We start from the raw sequence: 22,366 nt of genomic DNA on the forward strand, positions 1-22,366 counted from the left end.
AGATGTCGGACATTACCATAGCAGTAGACAAAGAGAAACTGAGTTGCAGAAAGAGCCAAGGAGATGGCTGATTTATCAGCAGCTGAAGATTACGGTGTGAACAATACTTATCAGCAGTTCCCATGATATTATGCATCCTTTTTTTTGGGGGGGGGATATAGTTGAGACTACACTGAGGCAGAATTCAGGTGCCAACCAGAACAAGCTCTCTCTGGGGTTCGCTCCACTTTAGATGGGAGTGTTTTCTTGGCCTGTTTTCTGGTCGGATTCCATTTTGTTGCCCATAATAGGAGACCCACACTCTCTCTCTAGGCACTGGGATACTCCATTTTATCAGGCAGCACCTCTCAGTAACAATTCCCCCCTTTGCGGTCGGGCTTATCCATGGATATGATGGCCACACATTCATGGTGCCAAGTGGTGCTGCCGTTGGGGAACTGCATGTCCAGAAATGAAGTGTAAGAATAGAATGCAAATGGCGAGGAGGAGTGAATGGACAGATTGTAAAGTTTAGGGGCATCGATTGTATTAAAAAAAAAAAAAGACCATGAGAGCTTTACTGTAAGCTCAAGCCAAATTTAAAAATAAGCCAATTAAAGAGTAGGCTATACATACTGCATATATATATATATATATATATATATATATATATATATATATATATATATATATATATATATATATGTATGAGTGTAGGTGTTTCTGCACATCTGGACAGGCAGAATTCTGCAATACACACATTTGCTTTCAATTATACGGAGTTCGCGTTTTCAGCCAAGAGTCCAAGCAGTGGTATTTTATAATGTTTTACTCAAATAAACGTAGGTGTTGCAATACATTATTCCTTTGCACGTAAATAATATAAGCACAGACAAGACCTAAGAAAAAAAGAGGTGAGATATAGCAGAATCAAAGGGAAGATGCACAGGGCATACTACCTTTCCAGGTGTGCAGAGGTCCATTTGGGATCTTGAAGATGAAGGCTGCACGGCCATGTGCCATGACTGAGAGACCCCCCCCCTTACTTAGGGTAATGGACGGGGAACAATCTGGTTACATGGTGTCCAGGCAGAGAGATAGAGAGAGCGTATGCATAGCTTTGGAGGGGGTGCCACTGTGCATAGTGAAGATGTATGTAATCTTTGGAGGGGGTGCCACTGTGCATAGTGAAGATGGGGCTGTTCTAAGGCTGATTGTGTCTCTCTAGGATCACAGGTCTGCCTGCATTGGGGAGTCCCTGTATGGCGCTTTGGGGCAAGATGGGGATGACAAGAGGTGCTGGAACCAAGGCCATTGTTCTGGTCCTTCCAGTTCCAGCTTCCTCTCCCATGCCCATTCTGTGCTTGATTCCAGTGAGCCCAGTCTGGCTCCCTGCTGGCATTCTACTTTCATAATAGCTTTTTAAATATACAGTCCTCCCCCTTTAAATCCTCATCTTCCAGTGCAGCTCCTGAATTTCTTGAAAAGCTGCCATGATGGTTAGTAGATCCTCTAGAATGACAGTCATTGTGGGACAGGGAGCTTTCAGATAGGCGGCACTTTGGCAAGAATCAAAAATTCTTCCCCTTTGCACAAGTGGTGGTATATTATTTGTGATGAGGCACTATTGTATACAAGCTAATGTGATATGTGGAGGCTCTTTAGTTGCTGCTCTGTTTTCTGTAGGTAGAAATGCTTATAATGTATAGAATGGTTTTATTAATTTGAATATTACCAAACAATGTCTTGTGGGTTATATTTTTTTTATTATTTGAATGATTTATAGTCCACATTTTTCACTGGGATTCAAGATGGATTACGCAGAGTGAGTCAGTATAACCAATGGAATGGCACATTCAATAGAAAGGGCAATAGGATTAAGGTTATACAGCCATCCAGAAATCTAAAAACAGAATTGAAGCAAAGCCATAAATATTAACATTACACATTAAATTATGCAAAATTTTATAGTAGGTTCCTACTTACAACAAGCTACTTGGACCACAGTCCCTAATCATTTATCCAACTAGAATAAATTATTTTTGAATAATTTTGTACAATTCAACTCTATTGCCTGCATAGAAAAGCAATTTTGAATAACTCAATTTTGCATAGTTTGTGGAAAGCCAGGAGCATGGAAGCCTTTCTGACTTCCTCTGGCAGGCCTTTCCTCAAGGTGGGAGCCACAACGGGGAAGTTCTACCTTCAGAGTTTTTCAAAAGAAGATGGGTCTACCTACTTTAAACAGGGTATGGTCCATCAGGTGTGGTCCAAGTAACAGACAGCAGTCCATGAAAGCTGCAGTGTGTTCTGCCCTATCACTTTAATTAGGCTATACAGTATTTTAAAAATGAATATAAGCATCTGTTTTAATTGCCTTTGGGTAAAATTTTATTAATTAATAAGAAAATCATTGGTTGGTTTAAAAACAAAAAATGTCATAAGTAAAAGCCAGGGTATTTCAGGGAAATTTTTCTGTATGGTAACCATATTGGTATCCACCACAAAATGTCCTGTATGGCAGCTGTCATGTTTGAAAGGTTGTCAGCCAACACCAGACATGTAGTTTGACTTAGACATAAGTTGGTATACAAATTATATTTTGTAGAGTACTCCTTTCTTACATATATTTTAAGGGTCTTAAATTGTGTTCAAGAATTTCCTCTATAATTTTTTTAAGTATATTTGATCTTGAAAAGTGTCTAAAATATTTTATAACTGTGATTTGATCATACTAAAAAAGCTATGCATATATTTCAAATAAATAGTTGTTTTAGTATTAACTATGCTATATGTTTTTAGAAAAAAATAACAGTATGATATGAACCATATGTGTTATGTACAGATAAATGCAGCATTATTTAAATTCCATCCTTATAGTAATTACTTTTAAATACTGATGATAAATTTTGTGCTGCAGTTCTGTTATGAAGTTTTAAATGTACTTTCACCCATGATATAACTGATGTTTATATATTTCACCTATTCTTTGCTTTAAATAAATGAATAAATGTTTTAGTAGTTCATTGCTTTAAAAACTCTGAATTAATTGTTTTAAGCTAGGGATCACAACTTTTTTAATGGAGTCCCAAGTCAAAATCCAGATGCAATGATGAGTGAGAAAAATGGTATTACCTTGTATCTTCCAAGCATTTGCCATTCTTTTAACAGCCTGTTGGTTATAGTACATCTGCTCATTGAACTTGTTGGAATTTGTTTGTTTACTAGCCTTTACTTTCCCCAAGAATAATGTGTGGGGAAAAATATTCATATGGTCAGCATATTTTTATTATTTTGTGAGTTTACCATCTTAATTTTAAGCCATTAGTTTGTTTTTACATGCATATGCATGCATACTTACATGCATTAGTTATTTGCTTGATTGGCATTAAATTCCATTAAGTTCAAATGAGAAGAAAATCTAGATTTCAGGTGTTTTCTCTTTAATTTTCTATTACATTACATTGGTTTAATTTTTTTTAACTGTTCAGTCTAAGGCTTGTTGAGGTTGATTTGCTCCTGAACTGCTTTGTTCCCAGACATTGCCATCATCCCCAACTACCACCAAGTCCTCTCCATCTGATCCCATGACCACCTCCAGAGCTAATCAGGTACAGTATCATCCTACCATCTACACCATACTTTTCACGAGCGGCAGCTTGCAAACTGGAGAAAAAGATATGGTGGGTTAAGGTTTTATTTTTTTCATTCACATATATACACCCATATTCATGGATATCTAAAGCTGTTGCTTGAACAGTATTTCTGACTTGGTAAATAAAACAAATTACCAGAAAAAGATTTAGAAAGTGGTTTTGTAATATTACAGTACTTGTCTTTAAAGTATTTCTAGACATTTAAATGATTGTGCTAATTTTATGGAGATTTCTGCAAAGATCTAAAAAAAGAAAGTAATTGAGTATTATGAAAAATAGGAAACTGCCATGACTTCCTTGTACTGTATCTTCCATGGTAAATAGTTAGAATTGGAATGCTAGACTGGGTAGGCCTTGATCTGATCCACCACAGCAATTATGATGTACTGTTAATGTGGTAACTACTAAGTAATCATCTGTTGGCAAAAGGGAAATTCGTTAAAAAGCTGCTGATACGGATCACTGCAATGAAGTACTTTAAAACTGTCAAGACAAAAACTCTACCTTATATCTGCCTTAAGGAACCCTGTGTACATTTTAATTGCATCTGCTATGGAATATGTTTTTAACATTTTATACATTCAAAATGAAGTAATATGATGAGACTTTGCAAATCAGTAGTTCAGGCCTCTCATTATTAGGTCTTAATATTATGCATTCATGTAAAATATATCAACAGAATCAGAGCTAATATAGTTGGTTGCTTTTTTCATGCCATGGTTCTTTCAAGGTCAAAATATTTTACAAATGTTCAGAGACACTGTTTTCTTTGCGATTTTTCCAGTGTATCACCACTGTTTATCCATATTTTATCTTTGCTATTCAGGTCTTGTTCATGTCTTTCTTGGATGCTAATGAACAAGTACAAATGAAGAAAGATACACAAGTCTCAAACTACCTTTCAAAGAAGCGGGATGTGTGGTTTATTTCTTAGGTATCTTGCTGTGTAAATATATTCTACTCACATAGAAAAGTTACCCTTGGCAGGCAACTTCTCTTTGTGTTAGGGCTTCTATATATTGGTTTAAAAACTTCAAAGATCTCAAAAGGAATGTACAAAGAATCCACAGAAGATGAAAATAATTTAACTTTATAGTTAGACATAGACAATGTAAGGAAATCAAAGTTTTGCTGCTAATTCTGGTGATAATTAATTGGCAGTTGTTTCTAACTGTATCAGTGATTAATGTTCAGCTATGTTCTATTGATCAGAATAAAGTTTGAGTCCAATGACACCTTTAAGACCAACAATGTTTTATTCTGGGTATAAGCTTTCGTGCACATGCACACTTCTTCAGATTCATTGAAATAGAAGTCACCAACCATTACATATAGGTACAGAGTAGGAGAGTGTAGCCAGGAAGAGTCAAGATGAATAAGTAACTGAGCAACAGATACAGCTAAAATTAGATTAAGGCAGTTTGTAAGATCTGTAAATAGCAGCAAATTAGTTTACAACACAATAAGAATTTACAGGTGCAAGAACTGAATGACATTAGCTTGTATAGTGAGATAAGAAACTAATATTTCTGTTAAGCCTTGGGAATTCCATTGTCCTGATTGTTGTGATAACTTGTCACTCAGCAATCCCCCATACTAGTCTGTTTCTGAAATTCTGTGAGTAGCTAACCACTGGACAGAGACTAAATGAGTTTTTATTAATGAGGGTCATGAAACAGCAGTAGAGACTAGGTGGCTGTAGGCAGCATGGTGACAGGCTAGGAATAGCCAGCATGGGCTACAACATTGTCACCTATACAGTGTGTGACTGCTGACCTTGCTAGTCAGCAGTCACACACCCACACCATGCTCTCAAAGCTATCCCTTACCTCAACCACCATTTCTTATCACCTGCCTATGAAGACATAGGAACTGTTCTGTCCCCAAAATGCCACTTGGTGGTATTGCCTTCTTGCCCACCACATTACCTCTCTTCCTGCTTCTGCTTACACTTCTAGTAATTCTAGAATACACAGTCTATTTTTTGCAGTTTATTTTTTTCCCACTAGTGAGCTATTGAAGCAGAAGCTTTTTCTCCCACCAGTAATTGCACCAATGAGACTATTAAGATAGAAAACCCTGAGCTTATACCATGGATCACCCACCATTTAGAGCATGCTCTAAATACAAGCAAACATCAGCACTTGGACTGTCAAATGTTTTGGTAAAAATATTTCAGTCTGTGAACTATTAAGCCAGTACAAAAGAACAAATCTCTCCCCCCACTTTCCACATGTAAATGTCCCAGTGTCCGTGTTATATAAAACTTGATGTGCTCCTGTTTTACACTATAATATTAATTATATTTATCAAATAAGGGCTGTAGTGATTTTTAAGGTCTTAGATTAAGATAAACAGGAAAAGAGTCATTGCCTATTCCTCATAATATTTTGGGGGGGAGGGGATAATATTTTGGGTGTAACTAGGCAAAATTTCACTAAGACTCAAGGCAGATGACATGATATAAACAGTATAATTAGGAGGAGCTAAAAGAAGGGACAGTGACAAAGGAGCACATTGCAGAGGCTTTAGAGTATAGTTGAAATTGCTGATGAGGGTTATTTTACAGAAGAATTGCTTTCCATCTTAGGTAATGATATAGCGATGTACAGCTACTCTGCTGTCATGTCAGAGAAGGGACCTATGGTGCTGGTAAACTTCTGTAGACTTCTTGGTAGGATTTTGTAAGATGGTTGTGATTTCGTGTTCTGGTCTTCTGGATATAGCATTTAATTCTAGAATATCTTTCCACCTGGGGACCTGTGGTTTCAGTACTGTTATATTTAAGTAAACACAAAAGGAAAGATTGCCTTGGAACTGATTAAGGGGAAGAAGAATTTAGGGAGGGCAATGAATTGTTTGTTTGCCAGACAGATTTTAAGGGAAATAACAGTTTCTTTCAACTTCCTTTTATGAATGCCAGTGCCATCCTAAACAGCCTTTCTAAATGTATGGCCTTAGCTGCCTCTGTTTAGGATTGCACTGTAAGCATTTCATACTGCTAGTGCAGTTCCACTGATATAAGAAGCAGGAAGGGAAATTTTGTTTCATGCCTTCTCCTTGCTGTAATCCAGTGGCCTGTATAGATGTTAATCCTCTTAGTCCAACTCTCTTGAGAAACTTGATTATGCTATAGGGTGTATTGAAAGCCTATTTAAATTGTAGTACTTTGCGTTTGTAGACAGTATTTTATATCATGAATTTCTCATCTGTAAACATTTCTCAGTTTTATTTGTTAATGCTATGTCAACATAGGTTATCCACTGTTGTTGAAGTATTAATTAAAATTGTCCTTAAAACTCAGTAGTTTTTTTATTCTAATCATTCCGATTTCCAATTATTTAAAGATTTTTCAACAGAGGATACATATTTGTCAGTAACACAAAAAACCCACAGGTGAACTCTTAAAGCTCTTAAAATCAACAATAATCTATTTTTTCAGTTAAAATGTCACAAAATTTTATTTGATACAGTAAAAGTTATTGCACTATTGTTGCTTTTGGGGGTTTTATAATGGACCAGCACAGCTCCCTGAAAATTTTTGTATGTCAGCTGTTAGGTGTAAATCTAATAACAGTACAAATATGCATTCAGTACCAATGTGTTTTATGTTGTCAGCAATCTTGCAGCAAATTCTTCTCTAGTTCTTCAGATATTATACAATTTACTCATTGTTTTCAACGCCTTACTGTACTGAAATATAAATACTCCAATGGTTGTTATAAAATCAAGTCGTGTATGTTTTTTCCCCAGTTTCAATTATAGCTTTTGATTTAAAAAAAATCCAATAGATGACCACAAGGCCTTGGACATGCTTAAAGTAACATTTATGTTCTTACTTCATTTATAGTCTGCCTTTCACATTAAGCCTCAAGGCATCGTTGGACATTCTGCATTCTAGTATACCTTCTAGTGAAGACAGAAGCTGGGTTTTCTGGCCATGTTGGTAATGCTGCCTTTACTGGGAGATTGACCTGGAGGCTATGCTTCTTTAGGGGCCCTTGCTGTGCAGTCTCCACCAAGACAAAAACCAATACAAACCAGGTTCTGGCTGCTTCCCTGCAAGCACAGCCAGTGCATTTTGTTCACCTTTTAAGGAATTTTCCTACTATCCCATGGAATGAGGCTGCTCTAGAGCTCAGAGTATAGAATCTTCCATGCATCTTGCATTTAACAGCCATATAATTAATGTTATAATAGAGCAGTAACTACTAATTCACAAGTACAGTGTTTCCCATTTGCAGGGTTGTGACCCAGTACTAGGTCACAGAAGCCTCACTACCTGGTCACAAGAAAAGCCAAACCTAGCCCCTCCCCCAGCAAAGCTAGCCCTGCCCCGTCTCTGTGTTGTGCAGAGAGGAGCTGGACTGCCTCTCCTTCCTTCTCCCCCACTCCCAGTGTTTGAGAGAAAAGCTAGCATCCACTGGCACTTTAGACCCATAAAGTGTTCTTCAAGGTATGAGCTTTCATGTGCCTTGCAGTATGTTCTTTTGGGGAGATTTCCTCAGGAGGCCTGGGCGGCAAAGAAGGATGTGTGTGTTTTTTTCAGCCGGGAGGGGCAGGGAGTGGGCATTCCAGTAGCTATTTTTTTTTTACCAAACGACCCTTGGGCAGAATTTTTGCTGACTGGGGTCATCTGATGGCAAGGAAGGCTTTTTTTTTCTTTGCCCTCCCCCTCTTTTTTCGTTCTTTCCCTGAAAGTGATGCTCTGTCTGTATTCTTGGTGCTGGGAGGGGGGGAAGCAACAGTGGGAGGCTTCTAGTGCCCTGGCCCCACTGGTGGACATTCTGGTGCTTTTGGGGCATTGTTTGAGGGAATTTTGGACTGGATAGTCCACTGGCCTGATCAAACATGGCTTCTCTTATGTTTATGTTCTTTCTTTCCATGTCTTTTCCTTTCCTTTCCTTTCCTTTCCTTTCCTTTCCTTTCCTTTCCTTTCCTTTCCTTTCCTTTCCTTTCCTTTCCTTTCCTTTCCTTTCCTTTCCTTTCCTTTCCTTTCCTTTCCTTTCCTTTCCTTTCATTCTTTCCCTTTCTTTCTTTCCTTCCATTTTTGCTGGATGAAACTTTTCTGTTCATCATACTGTTGTTGCAGACATAGGAGCTCTGCCAATGAAAAGTTGGCACCCCCAGTTGTAGCCAGGTGGCCTTCTATGAGATTTCTGTGTGAGTGAGAGTAAGAGGTGTGGGGCAGAAAGAGATTATTGGGGATTACTGCGGTATATCTCAACAGCACTGGAAGAGATGGTACTATGAACTTGGCACCATTTTACTGGTCCTGCTTTTAACAGCTGTCTGACACCAAAATTAAACTCCTCCTGTAGATATTAAAAAGGATGAAAGTAGTTCACTGGCTAAGTATCTGCACAACAAGTTGCTTTTAAAGGCATGGGAAACTCAGCCAATAAAAAGCTGCAAGCCCCTCATAAATATCCTTTTTGGGATAACTGCAGAAAAGCTTGCATGAACTTCATATAACTTGATATTAATTCATTAATTGCAGTACAATTCTCTGCTACCTTTCACGGCAATTTCCCAATGTTTCAACCAAAGAAAAGTATGAAAAATAGCTGTCAAAAGATTTTCTTGAAACCAAGCAAGTTTGGTTGTAGCTTGAGGCAGGGTTCCAGTAGTAGCAGCTGAAGGAAGGGCTCAAATTGGGAAGGGCTCAAGTTGGGTGAGGGAGGTGATGATGAGGACTTGACAGAGGTTTAGAATAGTATTAACAACATAGATATAGGGATGCTAGGAACAAATTATAGAAAAGTATTTTCTTCATGCTTTGTGGAATACCCAAAACATCTGAATGCATTGAATCTAGCACAGAATTTCCACTTGCACAAGCAAAAATGAAAGAAAAAGACTGATAACTGCACTAAGTCAGACTTTTTGTATACCCATTGTATTTCTGCTCGTGCAAGATATCATGCAGCCAGCTTCTGGGTACTATCATCATCGTAGATAGAATAAAAGCTGAATGTGTTGGCTTGATCCTCAATTTTTATTGGAAGTTGTGGCTACCACATGAATGACCTTGCACTCTGTCACCACTCCCCCCTGTCATTGGGTAGCCTCGCTGTGACCCGCCTGCTGCCAGCCCTGTCAGGCCAGAACCCTATCAGAAGACCGCTGACCTTTGAGTGAGACAGTTCTCTGCTGAGAGGTTCTCCTGAAGCCTTACTGATTGCTACTGTCTCTTCTTAGGGCCTGCTGTAAGAAGTCTGAGATGGTCTGTCTCTCCCCTCCCGCCACCCCCCCCCACACACACAAACAACACTGCTGCAAAGCAAACAGTGAACTGTGAGAGACATGGTTCCCCCACCACCACCAATGTGAAGAAAGATTTTCTTATGTAGAAGCTGTAGGGAGGGGGAAGGCAATGGAAAGCTGAAACAGGGACAGATAAAGAGGAGATACGGTTGCCAACTCCAGGTTAGGAAATTTCTGGATATTTAAGGGGTGGGTCTCAGACAGATACAATGCCATTTCCTCCTGAGGAACCACTGTTGTCAATCTCCAGGTGAGGGCTGGAGATCATTCAGAATTACAACTGCTCTCCAGATGATAGACATCAGCTCCCCTTCAGGTGTGGGGTGAAGCACATGCCTTCACTTGGGTGGGTGGAAGATAGTAAGTGTTATGTATTAAACATAAGGGATCAGGCCGCATGGCGATCGCAACTGAAGGCGACCCCCGGGTCCCCGGATGGAGCTCGCCTGTCGTCCCGCCCATCAAGATCTGTGGCGGGAAGTTTGACCGACCAGGAAGTTTGACCGACCTGGTCGGAGGAGGGGGCTGTTCCGGGTAATGTATATAAGCGGGGCCCGGCCCGCGTGTTCTCTCTCTTGTAATGTGCTACTGAATAAACTATGTTGCCTTCCAACCATCTCGGTTCTCAGTACATTACACTGGCAACGAGGATGGGATCCTAGCTAGCCCATTCCTGAGGGGCTTCGCGGATCCAGCCGGAGATGCCGAAGGCAAATCGGTTGTAGACCGACACGCCCGCCGCCGCAGCCACCATGGCTAACCAGAGCGGAACCACGGGCCGGCTCAAAGAGTTCAACCCAGCTACCCCGGAGAGGTGGGAGACCTACACGGAGCGGGCCGCGTGCTACCTGCGAGCAAACAGGATAACGGAGGACAGCCTGAAGAGAGACGTCTTCCTGAGCGTCTGCGGAGAGGCCACGTTCGAGATCGCCAAGGGTCTCTCGGCCCCCGTGAGGATCATGGAGAAGACATACGAGGAGATAATCAGACTCCTCACCGGACACTTCTTGCCCCAACCCTCACTCATCGCCCGCAGGTTCCTCTTCCACAAGAGGGATCAAGAGGCGGGAGAATCGGCAGTGGACTACCTGGCTGCTCTCTGCCAAATCGCGGGCAATTGCAGCTATGAAAAGCTGGAAGAGACCCTGAGGGACCCCTTCGCCTGGGGCCTGAGGGATAAAAGACTGCAACAGAAGCTCTTCGCGAGGGAAGAGCTCACCCTCCGGAGCGCCTTCAACGAGGCCGTTGTGTTCGAACGGACCACGAAGACCTTCCCCAAAACGAGGGCCAAGGCCGTCCATCAGGAAGAGATGGGCCCCAGCCAACCAGACGAGGAAGAGGCACTCCAGCTACCCCGACGGAGACGGGCCCACGAGCATCCCAGCGACCCTGCGCAACCGACAGACCAGCCGCCACCAAGTGCGCCAGCTGTGGAGACCAACATGAGCGATGGGACTGCCCCTACCGCAACGTGGTCTGCAGGAGCTGTGGCAAGATGGGCTACATTGCGAGGGCCTGCCGGGTCAAGAGCACCCGCCGCCAGGCAAACCACCAGGAATCCACCGAGGACCACTCGATCGCCTCAACCTCCGTGCAGGTAATGAACTTGCCCAACGATACCCCCCAAAAGGTCAAGGTTTCAGTCAGGATCGAGGGCAACCCCTGCCTGATGGAACTGGACTCGGATTCCTCCAACTCCATAATCTCGGAGGAATCCTTAAGGAAGCTGTGCCCACGTGGCCTGCCCAGACTGCGACCGGCAAGCTTCGTGCTTCGGGACTTCCAAAAGAACCCCGTCGAAATCCTGGGTTGGGCAACGGTGGGGGTGGAGTACAACGGGTTTAGGGATAAACTCAAAATATTTGTGGTTAAAAGGAGGCAGCTCACCACCTTATTGGGCCTGGCCTGGTTCCGGCCACTGGGAATAAAGATTGTGGGGGTACCACAGCTGGGCACACGGGGGTTCGAAGATGTGTGCCGGGAGTTCCCGGAGGTGTTTGATAGGGCCCTGGGGTGCTACAAGGGCCCTCCCATATCCTTACCCCTCGATCCCCACATGCGACCCATAAGGCTGAAGGCCAGGTGGGTTCCATTCGCTCGCCTAAAATTGAAGCAGAGCTATACCACCTCACAGCCCAGGGGGTGCTGGAGCCCGTGGCCTACGCCACTATTGGGAAACCCCAATAGTTACCCCGGTGAAGCCGAACGGGGAGGTGCGCATATGCGCCGATTTCAAGTGCACCATTAACAAGGCGCTACAGGACAACCCGTTCCAGTAATCAGCCACGTTCTGGCAGCCCTAGCGGGGCCCAAAATCTTTGGGAAGCTAGACTTGGCACAGGCGTAGCAGCAGCTGCCAGTGGATGCCGCCACCGTAGAAGCGCAGACCATAGTAACCCACAGGGGGGGCATTTAAGGTGCGGCGGTTGCAGTTTGGGGTGAGCGTGGCCCCAGGGGTGTTTCAGAGCCTGATGGATTCTCTCCTCAAAGGGATTCCCGGGGTGCAACCATTTTTCGACGACGTTTTGATCGCCGCACCGGACGCGGAGGAATTTAGCAACCAGCTGCGAGAAGTCCTCTGCCGTTTCCATGAGGCTGGTCTGAAGGTCAAGAGAGAAAAGTGTTCCCTCAGGGTACTGAGGGTGGAGTTTTTGGGGTTCGCGGTGGACGCAGCGGGAATCCACCCGACGCTGGACAAAACCAGGGCCATAGTGGAAGCCCCCACCCCCAAGAGCAAGGCAGAGCTACAAAGTTTCTTGGGGTTATTAAATTTCTATCATTCGTTCTTACCCCACAAAGCCGCCATAGCAGAACCCCTCCACAGACTCCTAGACAAAAATGCCCCGTGAGTCTGGGGAAAGAAGCAGAACGCAGCGTTCCAGGCAGTCAAGGGGCTGCTCGTGTCTAACAATGTGCTCCACCATTAGAGGGTTGGGTCCGGAGGTGCAAAGCATGCCAAGAGTCCCGACCCGAACCGCCTAGCGCCCCCGCTCAACGCTGGGAAGCACACAGGAAGCTGTGGTCTAGACTACACATCGACTTTGCAGGGCCCTTTCAGGGCCAAATATTCTTCATCTTGGTGGATGCATACACCAAGTACTTGGAGGTTATCCCGGTAGCTTCAACCTCGATGGCGGCGGCGATCTGGGCACTATGCAGGGTCCTGAGCACACACGGCATCCCAGACACCATTGTCTCGGACAATGGGACAGCCTTCACATCCCGGGAATTCATGCAGAGATACTTGATACAACACATCCAGTCGGCCCCCTTCCATCCGGCCACCAACGGCCAAGCTGAGCGGATGGTGCGCACGACAAAAGAAGCACTGGGCCGCATTGTACAGGGGGACTGGGACCACCGCCTAGCCGCCTTCCTATTCGCTAATAGGATAACTCCCAACCCCATCACGGGGGTCAGCCCAGCCGAGCTGTTAATGGGACGGAAGCTAATCACTAGATTAGATAGGCTGCACCCCGACCGAGCCACTGACATTCACAATTCCCCAGAGGTTAGAGAAGCAGCCAGGGGATTCTTCCCGGGGGACCCAGTATATGCTAGGAACTATGCAAGCGGCCCCGAGTGGGTAGAAGGCTGGGTGCTGTGAGTAATAGGTTCCCACCACTACGAGGTGTCCATGGCGGGAGGCAGTGTACTGCGGAGGCATATATACCAACTCCATTGCCGCACCTTGATGGAGGAACCAGCCTCAATACGGAGCGAGGAGGAGCTCACAGCCACGCCCCCACCGAGATCTACCCCAATGCTGCCAACTGCTCCAGCCGAGCGAGAAGTAGAGCCCAACCGTCGCGAGGGCGACCCCCAGGGAGCGTGGACACCAGACGAGCCGCAAGGCACAGACAACACTCGGCCGGCGGTTCCCCCACGGGGAGAACCCGTCACCCCATCTGCAGGGACGGCCGTGGCCCCGGCGGTACTGGCGCCCGTGCCGATGCCACCCGCTATCCTAAGGAGGTCTACCCGGGAGCGCACGGCCCCCGCGTACTTGCGGGACTATGTGTCCTGAGCTGGGGGGGGGGAGTGTTATGTATTAAACATAAGGGATCAGGCCGTATGGCGATCGCAACTGAAGGCGACCCCCGGGTCCCTGGATGGAGCTCGCCTGTCGCCCGCCCATCAAGATCTGTGGCAGGAAGTTTGACCGACCAGGATTGGCCTGGTCGAAGGAGGGGGCTGTTCTGGGTAATGTATATAAGCGGGGCCCGGCCCGCGTGTTCTCTCTCTTGTAATGTGCTACTGAATAAACTATGTTACCTTCCAACCGTCTCGGTTCTCAGTACATTACCGTAAGGGTGGGGGGCACTCACCCACAGCCTTTTTCTACAGCCCATTGTATTTTCTTCACAACAAGGCTTATTGCTAGTAGATATAATAAAAGCGTAACAGGTGGCTCAATCAATTTTTATTGAAAGTTGTGGCTACCACAGGAGTGGCCTTGCATTTTGTCATCACTGTCATTGGGTAGCTTTGCTGTGACCTGCTACTGCTGGCCCTGTCAGGCCAGAACCACATCAGAATGCCACCGTCCTTTGAGCAAGACAGTTCTCTGCTGGCAGGTTCTCCTGTAGCCTTACTGATGACTACTGCTTCTCCTCAGTCCATCTCCCCTCCCCCCAACAACACTGCCACTGTTTTGCCTCCTCCAACTAACTCCCCACCAAAGTTGCACACGCCAAGTACATACACACTGCCTCTACTGTTTGAAAGATGGGGTATATATATTCTATGTATAAATGTGCCAGAAACTTTAATGGCTGCCTACCTACCTGCCTGCTTGCCTGTCTTCCTGTCATTTCTCTGTCTCCCTGTCTTCCTTTCCCTTCATTTTATTCTTTTCTCCCAAACTTTAACATAACTCTCATTTCATTCCTTTCTCCCATTCTTTGTCTTTTTCTTTTTTCTTTCATTCTATCTTCCTTTTTATGTCTCTCACAGACCTCATTTTGGGCAGGAGCTCACAGGAGTGGAGTTCCAGAACTTCTAACTTTTATTGCACTCCTTTCTTAATCCCCCCCCCAAAAAAATACTTGCTTCTGGATTCCACTGTTCAAATCCCCTGTGAGAATTTTGCTAAACACTAAGATTTGACAAACTTTCTCATATTTTTCCCCACAAAAAAATGAGAAAATAGCCTGCCTTCTGTTTTTTCTCTCATTCTTTCTCTGTATCTCTGTCTTACTGTGTTTTTATTTCATTCTGGCTGTGATCACACACTAAATAATGCACTTTCAATTAGAGTTGCCAGGTCCAATTCAAGAAATATCTGGGGACTTTGGGCATGGAGCCTGGAGACTTTGGAGGTGGAACCAGGAGGCATTGGGGTGGAGCCAGGAGCAAGGTTGTGACAAGCATAATTGAATTGCAAAGGGAGTTCTGGCCATCACATTTAAAGGGACCACACACCTTTTAAATGCCTTCCCTCCACTGGAAATAATGAAAGATAGGGGCACCTTTTGGGGGACTCAGAGAATTGGACCCCCTGCTCCAATCCTTTTGTAACTTGGACAGTTTTTTGAGAAGAGGCACCAGATGGTATGCTGCAAATTTGGTGCCTCTACCTCAAAAAACAACTCCTATAGAGCCCCAGATACCCACAGATCAGTTTTCCATTATGGGAATTGGTCTCTACAGGGAATAATGGAGTACCCAGTAGACATCCCCCCAGCTTTCTGATTACCCTAAAATGTGGGGAGAGCCTCCAAACTGGGGTATCCCCTGCCCCACCTGGGGATTGGCAACCCTATTTTCAATCCATTTCTAATACACTTTCCAACTGGATTTTACAGTGTGAACTGACAAAATCAGGATGGAAAGTGCTTTGAAACTGGATTGAAACTGCATTATTTAACATATGTGATCGCAGCCTCTGTCTTTGTGTGTACTTAAAAATAATCATCTACATTGCATATCGCTGTCACTTCTGTCTTGCTTTGCATTTTCTTAAGTTTTCTACATTCATTTTTTTGAATGGGCAACGAAAGCACTTTCATCCTGGAGTTGCACTGCAGTTCTCAAGAGTACTTTTGAACAGGAGTTTTCCTGAATATGTAGATCTAAGTTTGTTATTGTAGAACTTTTCCTTCGAGTTTTAAAACTCCTCCCTAAAGTCCCATCCATTGTTCACTTGCGAGAGCACTGATTCAAGAAGTCACTAGATGCGCTGCTCAGAGGTGTGTCAATGTGTGCTCTCCTCCAAGCAGGGCTTCTTTCACAAGAAAAGCCCAGCTTGGAGGAGAATGCACCCTGCCCAGCTGCTCTTGCCTTCAAGGCGAAAGCACCCAGGCAGGGTGTCCGCACAGTTTCTCTGAGCTGGACTTACCTCGCGAGGGAGGCCCAGCTCAGAGGAGAATGTGCCCCACACAGCTGCTCTTGCCTTCATTTTTCATTTTCATTTCATTTCATTTTATTCAATTTATATCCCGCCCTCCCCACCGAGGCAGCTCAGGGTGGCTCACAACATAAAATTCTAACAATAAGATTAATGAATATTAAAATACATTAAATGGTTTACAGCAGTTTAAACAAGAAAACAACCTATCAATGTGCTATCCTACAACCTTCCTTTGGGGTTTTTCAGGTACCGGTCAGTTACATGCCAACCGGAAGAGGACTGTCTTACAGGCCCTGCGGAACTGCCCAAGGTCCCGCAGGGCCCTCACCTCTTCTGGTAGCTGGTCCCACCAGCAAGGGGCTGTAATGGAAAAGGCCCTGTCCCTGGTTGACTTCAGACAGGCCTCCTTCGGCCCGGGGATTCTTAGTAGATTTTGAGAACCACATCTAAGCACTCTGGGGAACATGTGGGGAGAGACGGTCCCTAAGGTAGGCAGGTCCTAGGCCATATAGGGCTTTAAAGGTAATAACCAGCACCTTGTACCGAACCCGGTATATTATTGGCAGCCAGTGCAGTCCCCGGAGCCCCGGCTGAATGTGCTCCCACCTGGGGAGCCCTAATAACAGCCGGGCGGCGGCATTCTGCACTAGCTGCAACTTCCGGGTTCGGCAGAGGGGCAGCCCCATGTAGAGGGCATTACAGTAGTCCAACCTTGAGGTGACGGTTGCATGGATCGCTGTTGCCAGATCGTCATGTTCCAGAAAAGGGGCCAGCTGCCTTGCCCTCCTAAGATGAAAGAATGCGGACATAGCAGTGGCTGCTATTTGGGCCTCCATTGTCAAGGCAGGCTCCAACAGGTGGTGCACAGCAGCAATGTGTGCACTGCTGTGTGGGGGGCAGGAATTCTTGCCTGGGGCTTCCTTCTTTTCAAATATAGAAGTAAAACTCTGCAAAAGGTGAGGAGCGTATTTTTAAATGTAGAAGCATTTTGAATGATGCAAGTTTGTGGCAGGTGGATTCAGTGCTCAGTAGATCTTGAGCAAAGCTGAATGGAGAAAGAGCCTTTCAATCTTTTCCCTACCATTCTTTCTCTGTCTCTCTCTTTCTTTCATTCTGTTTGTCTATCTTCCTTCCTGCCACCTACACATTCATCACCCCCCTCCTAAATATTTTTCTAGGGCCCATTGTATTTCTTCCTACAAAGGGCTTTTCTGCTGGGAATATATGAAGAGGAAAGCAATAGCGTTGTACGATATCTTTCACAAGTGGAATTGTAGTACCCTTCATTTATGTTAATGCTTGTACACTGCTGGATACAAGCCAATGTCTGCTTTAGAAAAGGTATGCTGGGCTAGGTAGATCTTTGGTCTGATTCACTGAGGCAGCTTCTACAGTTATTAACTGTAGAGTCCCCATATTCTGAATATGGCATAGCATGATTTCCATGTTTATGTGAAGGCATTATAAAAAGAGATGGGCACAGTCCAGAAAAAACAGACTTCAGAGGTTTGAAGTCGATGGGGACCACAAACTTCCACATTTAAATAGACTGGCCATGGTCCATTTGGTACATGCAAAAGCCATTTTAAATTTAAATGGCTTTTGTGCAAAGCCATGCAGTGCACAAAAGAAGGCAAGTAGCGACTTCATCCACTTTCTGGTGAGTGAAGACACCACTCAGCCTTCATTCATGTACCACACAGCTTTACAAAAGACATCTAAAATTTCAATGACCCTTGTGTAAGCCACACAGTGTGTGAGTGAAGTCACTGCTTAGCCTTTACTCACACGCCACATGGATTTACAAAAGCCATTTAAGATTTAAATGTCCTTTGTGCAAAGCCACATGGCACACAAGTGAAAGCAAGCAGCAAGCACCTGGGTTGGTGAAGTTGCTGCTTGGCCGTTACATGCATGCCATGCGTCTTTGTAACTGCCATTAAAGGGAACATGTTCCCTTTTAGAATATTTGGACATATTTTATCCCTAACATTTTCATTTGAATTATGATCTCATTGAGTGCCCAAACCCTGGTATAAAATCCTGCTGTCAGTAATACTTCACAATGAATTTAATATGTGAGCACAATCCTGTTGACTTTATATTATGCTTGATTTATGTATTTAATCTATAAATAATTTAGTGTTGAAGATTGCTTTTCTGTCCTACAAAGAGGAATTGCTTTACAATCTGTATATATTTGCAAATTAAAGTTAATTCTTATCTTCCAAGGCTTGTTTCATAAGTTAATCTTGCTTTTAAAAAAAATTACTATTATGACATCAGCATTCTGAGCCAAAGGACTGTCTGAGTTCGGCTCGTAGAATTGAACTTTTTTCACTTTCCATTGTATTTCTCTTTCCGATCTGGAATTCTCCCCCACCCCCTTCCTGTAGTGTGGAGCTTCACACCTGAGAAGTAGGAATGCTGTGACTCTCGCAGCAAACCCATTTATCTGTCAAGCACATGCTGTTAAACAGCGGCATTCAAACTGTAAGCTTATCAAGGGTATGCTAATCAAGGGCACAGCTGCCAGACAAGTTTGCAGTTACTTGTTGGTCAGAAGGTGGTTCACATCTAATCAGGGGATCAGCTCCCAGAAATTCCCTATATCCTAGCCTTGGGGAATCATCTGGAAATGGACTTCTGATACATCCCCCCAAAATAAGTTTACAGTGAAACTGGGAATAAGAAGCAATTGGCTGGTTGCAGAAAGAATAGGAGAAAAAGAACTGTCTGTCTTCTCTCTCCTCTATGCTGATTGGGAACAGAAGCAGTGCTTTTAATTTCTCCATTGCAAAAGGCAGTACAAAAAGAGATAATTTCTTTTCCATCCTCTCCAAGCTGGGAGCGATAACGTAAGCATTGATTCTGTTCTCCTTATTTGAAAAGTGAGAAAAGTTTGTTTCTTTTGCCTCCCCTCCAAAGTGTTCAGGCAGCCAGCAATACTTCTGAGAGGAGAAAGGAATACTTCCTATGTCCCTCATCAGCTGGGAGTCAACTTCTGATAGCTGCAAGAAGCCTGTTCCTGCAAATAGAGTATAAAAGACCTGCTCCCTAGAACTGGAAAGGCAGAGGCTGCTTACCAACATTGCCTGCTAAACTCTAATTTTATTGACAGAACTCCTGTTGCCTCTAGAGACCATCTGGAGTGGATGGTCAAGATCAGCTGCTTGGATTAAGATTTCTATCATCTACCTTCTGCCATGCCTTGTGCTACCACTATCACCCAAAAACACAACTTAGATCAAACTAAAGAAAACCTTCCTCTGACTGTTTCTTTGGACTTTGACTCAACAGGGCTTCGGCTTGGTAGGCATTTCTGGTTGGTGGGTCTTTTCCCCAAGATCAGTCACTGCTCCTAGACTTGTTTTTTTTTTTTAAGCATAAGGAATTAATCTTAACTTGCCTTTTTGGATTCAATAAGATGGATCCCTTCTGTGAATGTGCATATTCACCAAGTTACTACTCCTACACTCACCAAGTTACTACTACTCATGCTGTTTCTGAGAGTCCCCTTTCCCTCAGGAGTTGGGGGTTCAGCAGGAGGGGAACGTAAGGAAGACTCATTCTGCAGATGGAAGTCTTCTGTCAGAGGAAATTACCCATACAATACAAGCCAGTGGGACTTCCTCCCAAGTAGCTGCTTATGTTTTTAATGAGATTTAAAAGGGGAATACATTGTTTATGGAAAATATTTTACTGTATAAATATAATTAGACTATAAAAACTTCCAAGATGTTATGCAATGAAACCAATTCCATGAAATGAAATGTTGCAACAATTGTAATTTCCAGGTTGTGAACTTTAGCACAGTTCCAAATGTTTATATGCAATCTAAAACAAGCAAGAGATCTTTTTCAGATCAGACTCTAACTGAAGAAGATCCCATACCCTCCCTGTCCTATTGCCCCTTTCTGTTCTCTGTATCTCAGAATTAAAGATAGGAGTGTAGGAAAGAGGAAGACTCCAGAAAGTTCCTGCAACTGCCATTAGGTACACTTGTGGGGAGGGAAATGGAGGTCAGAGAACAGAAAATGGAGGTGCAGTCATTAAGTGTCATGAACGCTTAGGAGAAGAATTTATCTTCACAAAACCATCACACTTCATTTATATTGTTGAGTGTATTATAGTCCCCCAGAATGAGAACTGAGCTTGTTCAAACCATTTATTCTCTAGTTTATACTATAGTTTAGGTCTGAAAAGTGTGATCCTAAATCAAACGGGGAAAATTTCCTTTGAGTTAGGGTTGCCAATCCCCAGTTGGGGGCAGGGGATCCCCTGGTTTGGAGGCCCTCTCCCCACTTCACAGTAATCAGAAAGTGGGGGGAAGGAAATGTCTGCTAGGTACTCCATTATACCCTATGGTATATTCTATTATACCCAAAGATATTTCTTGAGTCAGACCTGGCAACCCTACTTTAAGTCCACTTACAATTTCTAAACCAGAATTTTAATGCACCTTTTCTTCAGTCCTAAAACAGCATTGTACTTAGTACATTTTATTCTTTATCCCCCATTTATAATGGCATGGGACTGGAAAGTGCTGAAGAGCAAGGATAATTTCCACCCCACTCCTTCACAGCAGTCCCTTCCAATGTGCTGGAGGTCTGCACTTGGAGTGGGAAAGAAGTGAAATGGCCCTCCTATCTCTTATTTCATCAGAGTTGACATTTTCAGAAGGAGTGGGTGATTTCACCCTCTTCCCTCTCATTGCAGCCCCAGCCTATGTGGATGTTCATTTATGAGGATCCTGTGATTACAGCATTCAGCTTTCCTCTGGTCAGAAGGAAGGGGGGAATGCAGGAATGATCACCAACCTTTGCACAAACAATAGGATCTAGCCCTCATGTAGATATTTCAATACCTTACAGAAATACATATCCTGGTAATTACATACATATGTCCTGGTAACTGTATTAGAAACATATTTACAACTGAAAGTTTAATCCTTGTACCATGGCTTTAAATGTACTGTAACATGGCACTGAAGTCCTCCAAAATTTGCTTAGTAGAGTCACAACACTTGAATGATATATTGATGCTTGGATCACATTTGCCACTTGAATTTCATAATTCCTGTCCATGTCAGTATCAGTGACTGGGTTGGGAGGGACAGTTCTTGCCAGGGAACTCCACTAAATCAGAACTTCCACATGTTACTGCAGAATTACCTGTTTTTTCTTCACACAATGTAATAGTTTGAGTGAGGAAATTGTGTGTAAGGGTGTGAACTACATACTTTTTTGTTCTTTTTCTTTAGAGAAACTATATGCTTGACAGGGATTACAACTTACTAGTGTTTTATAGGTCTTATTCATATTTGCACAATGAAGCATGACTTATCCTAGACAATGAAACAAAGACATATGAGACATATTTCTCATGAACTGGTCATTGTTAGTATTATTTTGTCTTTCTCTTTTACCTTCTCTGTTGGATAAAGGTTATAGCAGGGATCCCCAACCGGTACAGGGCTGCAGCCTGTTTGCAATGGGCCATGCAGCCTTGCTGCCCTCCCTGGCAGCACATCCTCCCCCCCCCCTTTTCACCATTTTAAGGCCAGGGAAGGTGCGGTGAAGTGCCTCCCAGGCCAACCCCACCTCGCCGATCAACTGATTGGCTGGGAAAACCTCTGCAGCAGTGGCAAGGGATGCTGCACTTGCCTCCTTCCCGGGGGGGGGGGCATTGGCCTGGGAGGAGCTTCACGGCCCCTTCCCCGGCCTTAAAATGGTGAAAACGGGGTGGGGGGGAAGGCGAGGCTGCGCGGGGGGGGGGGCAAAGGAGGGAGGAGGAAAATGGGAGGAGGATCGATCCAAGTGGCCAGTCGTGTTGGTCTGAAGCAGTAGAACAAAGTAGGAGTCAAGTTGCACTTTTAAGAGGCGGTGAGGCTGCATGGGAGGGGAGAGGAGGCGGTGAGATTGCCTGGGGTGGTGAAGGAGGGAGGAGGAAACGGGGAAGGAAAATAGGAGGAGGAGGCGCCGCGGGGGGAGGCCGAATTGGGTGTCCCCACCCTGCTGGCCCTGGGGCTGTGGTTGGTGGACTGGCCCTGGGGCCGGTCCCTGGGGGCGAAAAAGTTAGGGACCATTGGGTTATAGGTCAGTTACAGATA

General features: G+C 44.1%; 1 protein-coding gene across 3 annotated transcripts in view; it reads left to right on the forward strand.

Moving 5' to 3' along the window:
• Window positions 1–22,366, forward strand: part of NOVA1 (NOVA alternative splicing regulator 1) — a 279,940-nt gene that overhangs the window by 242,878 nt on the left and 14,696 nt on the right. For 2 of the 3 annotated variants that reach the window (XM_060263056.1, XM_060263058.1), the window contains exon 4: window positions 3,519–3,590. The exons of the other annotated variant lie outside the window; for it this stretch is intronic. In XM_060263056.1, coding sequence (XP_060119039.1) covers window positions 3,519–3,590 — 72 coding nt within the window. The remainder of the gene's footprint in view (window positions 1–3,518; window positions 3,591–22,366) is intronic. 3 annotated transcript variants of the gene reach the window in all.

Source organism: Heteronotia binoei, chromosome 21 (assembly GCF_032191835.1).
Source record: "Heteronotia binoei isolate CCM8104 ecotype False Entrance Well chromosome 21, APGP_CSIRO_Hbin_v1, whole genome shotgun sequence".
NCBI classification, from domain to species: Eukaryota; Metazoa; Chordata; class Lepidosauria; order Squamata; family Gekkonidae; genus Heteronotia; species Heteronotia binoei.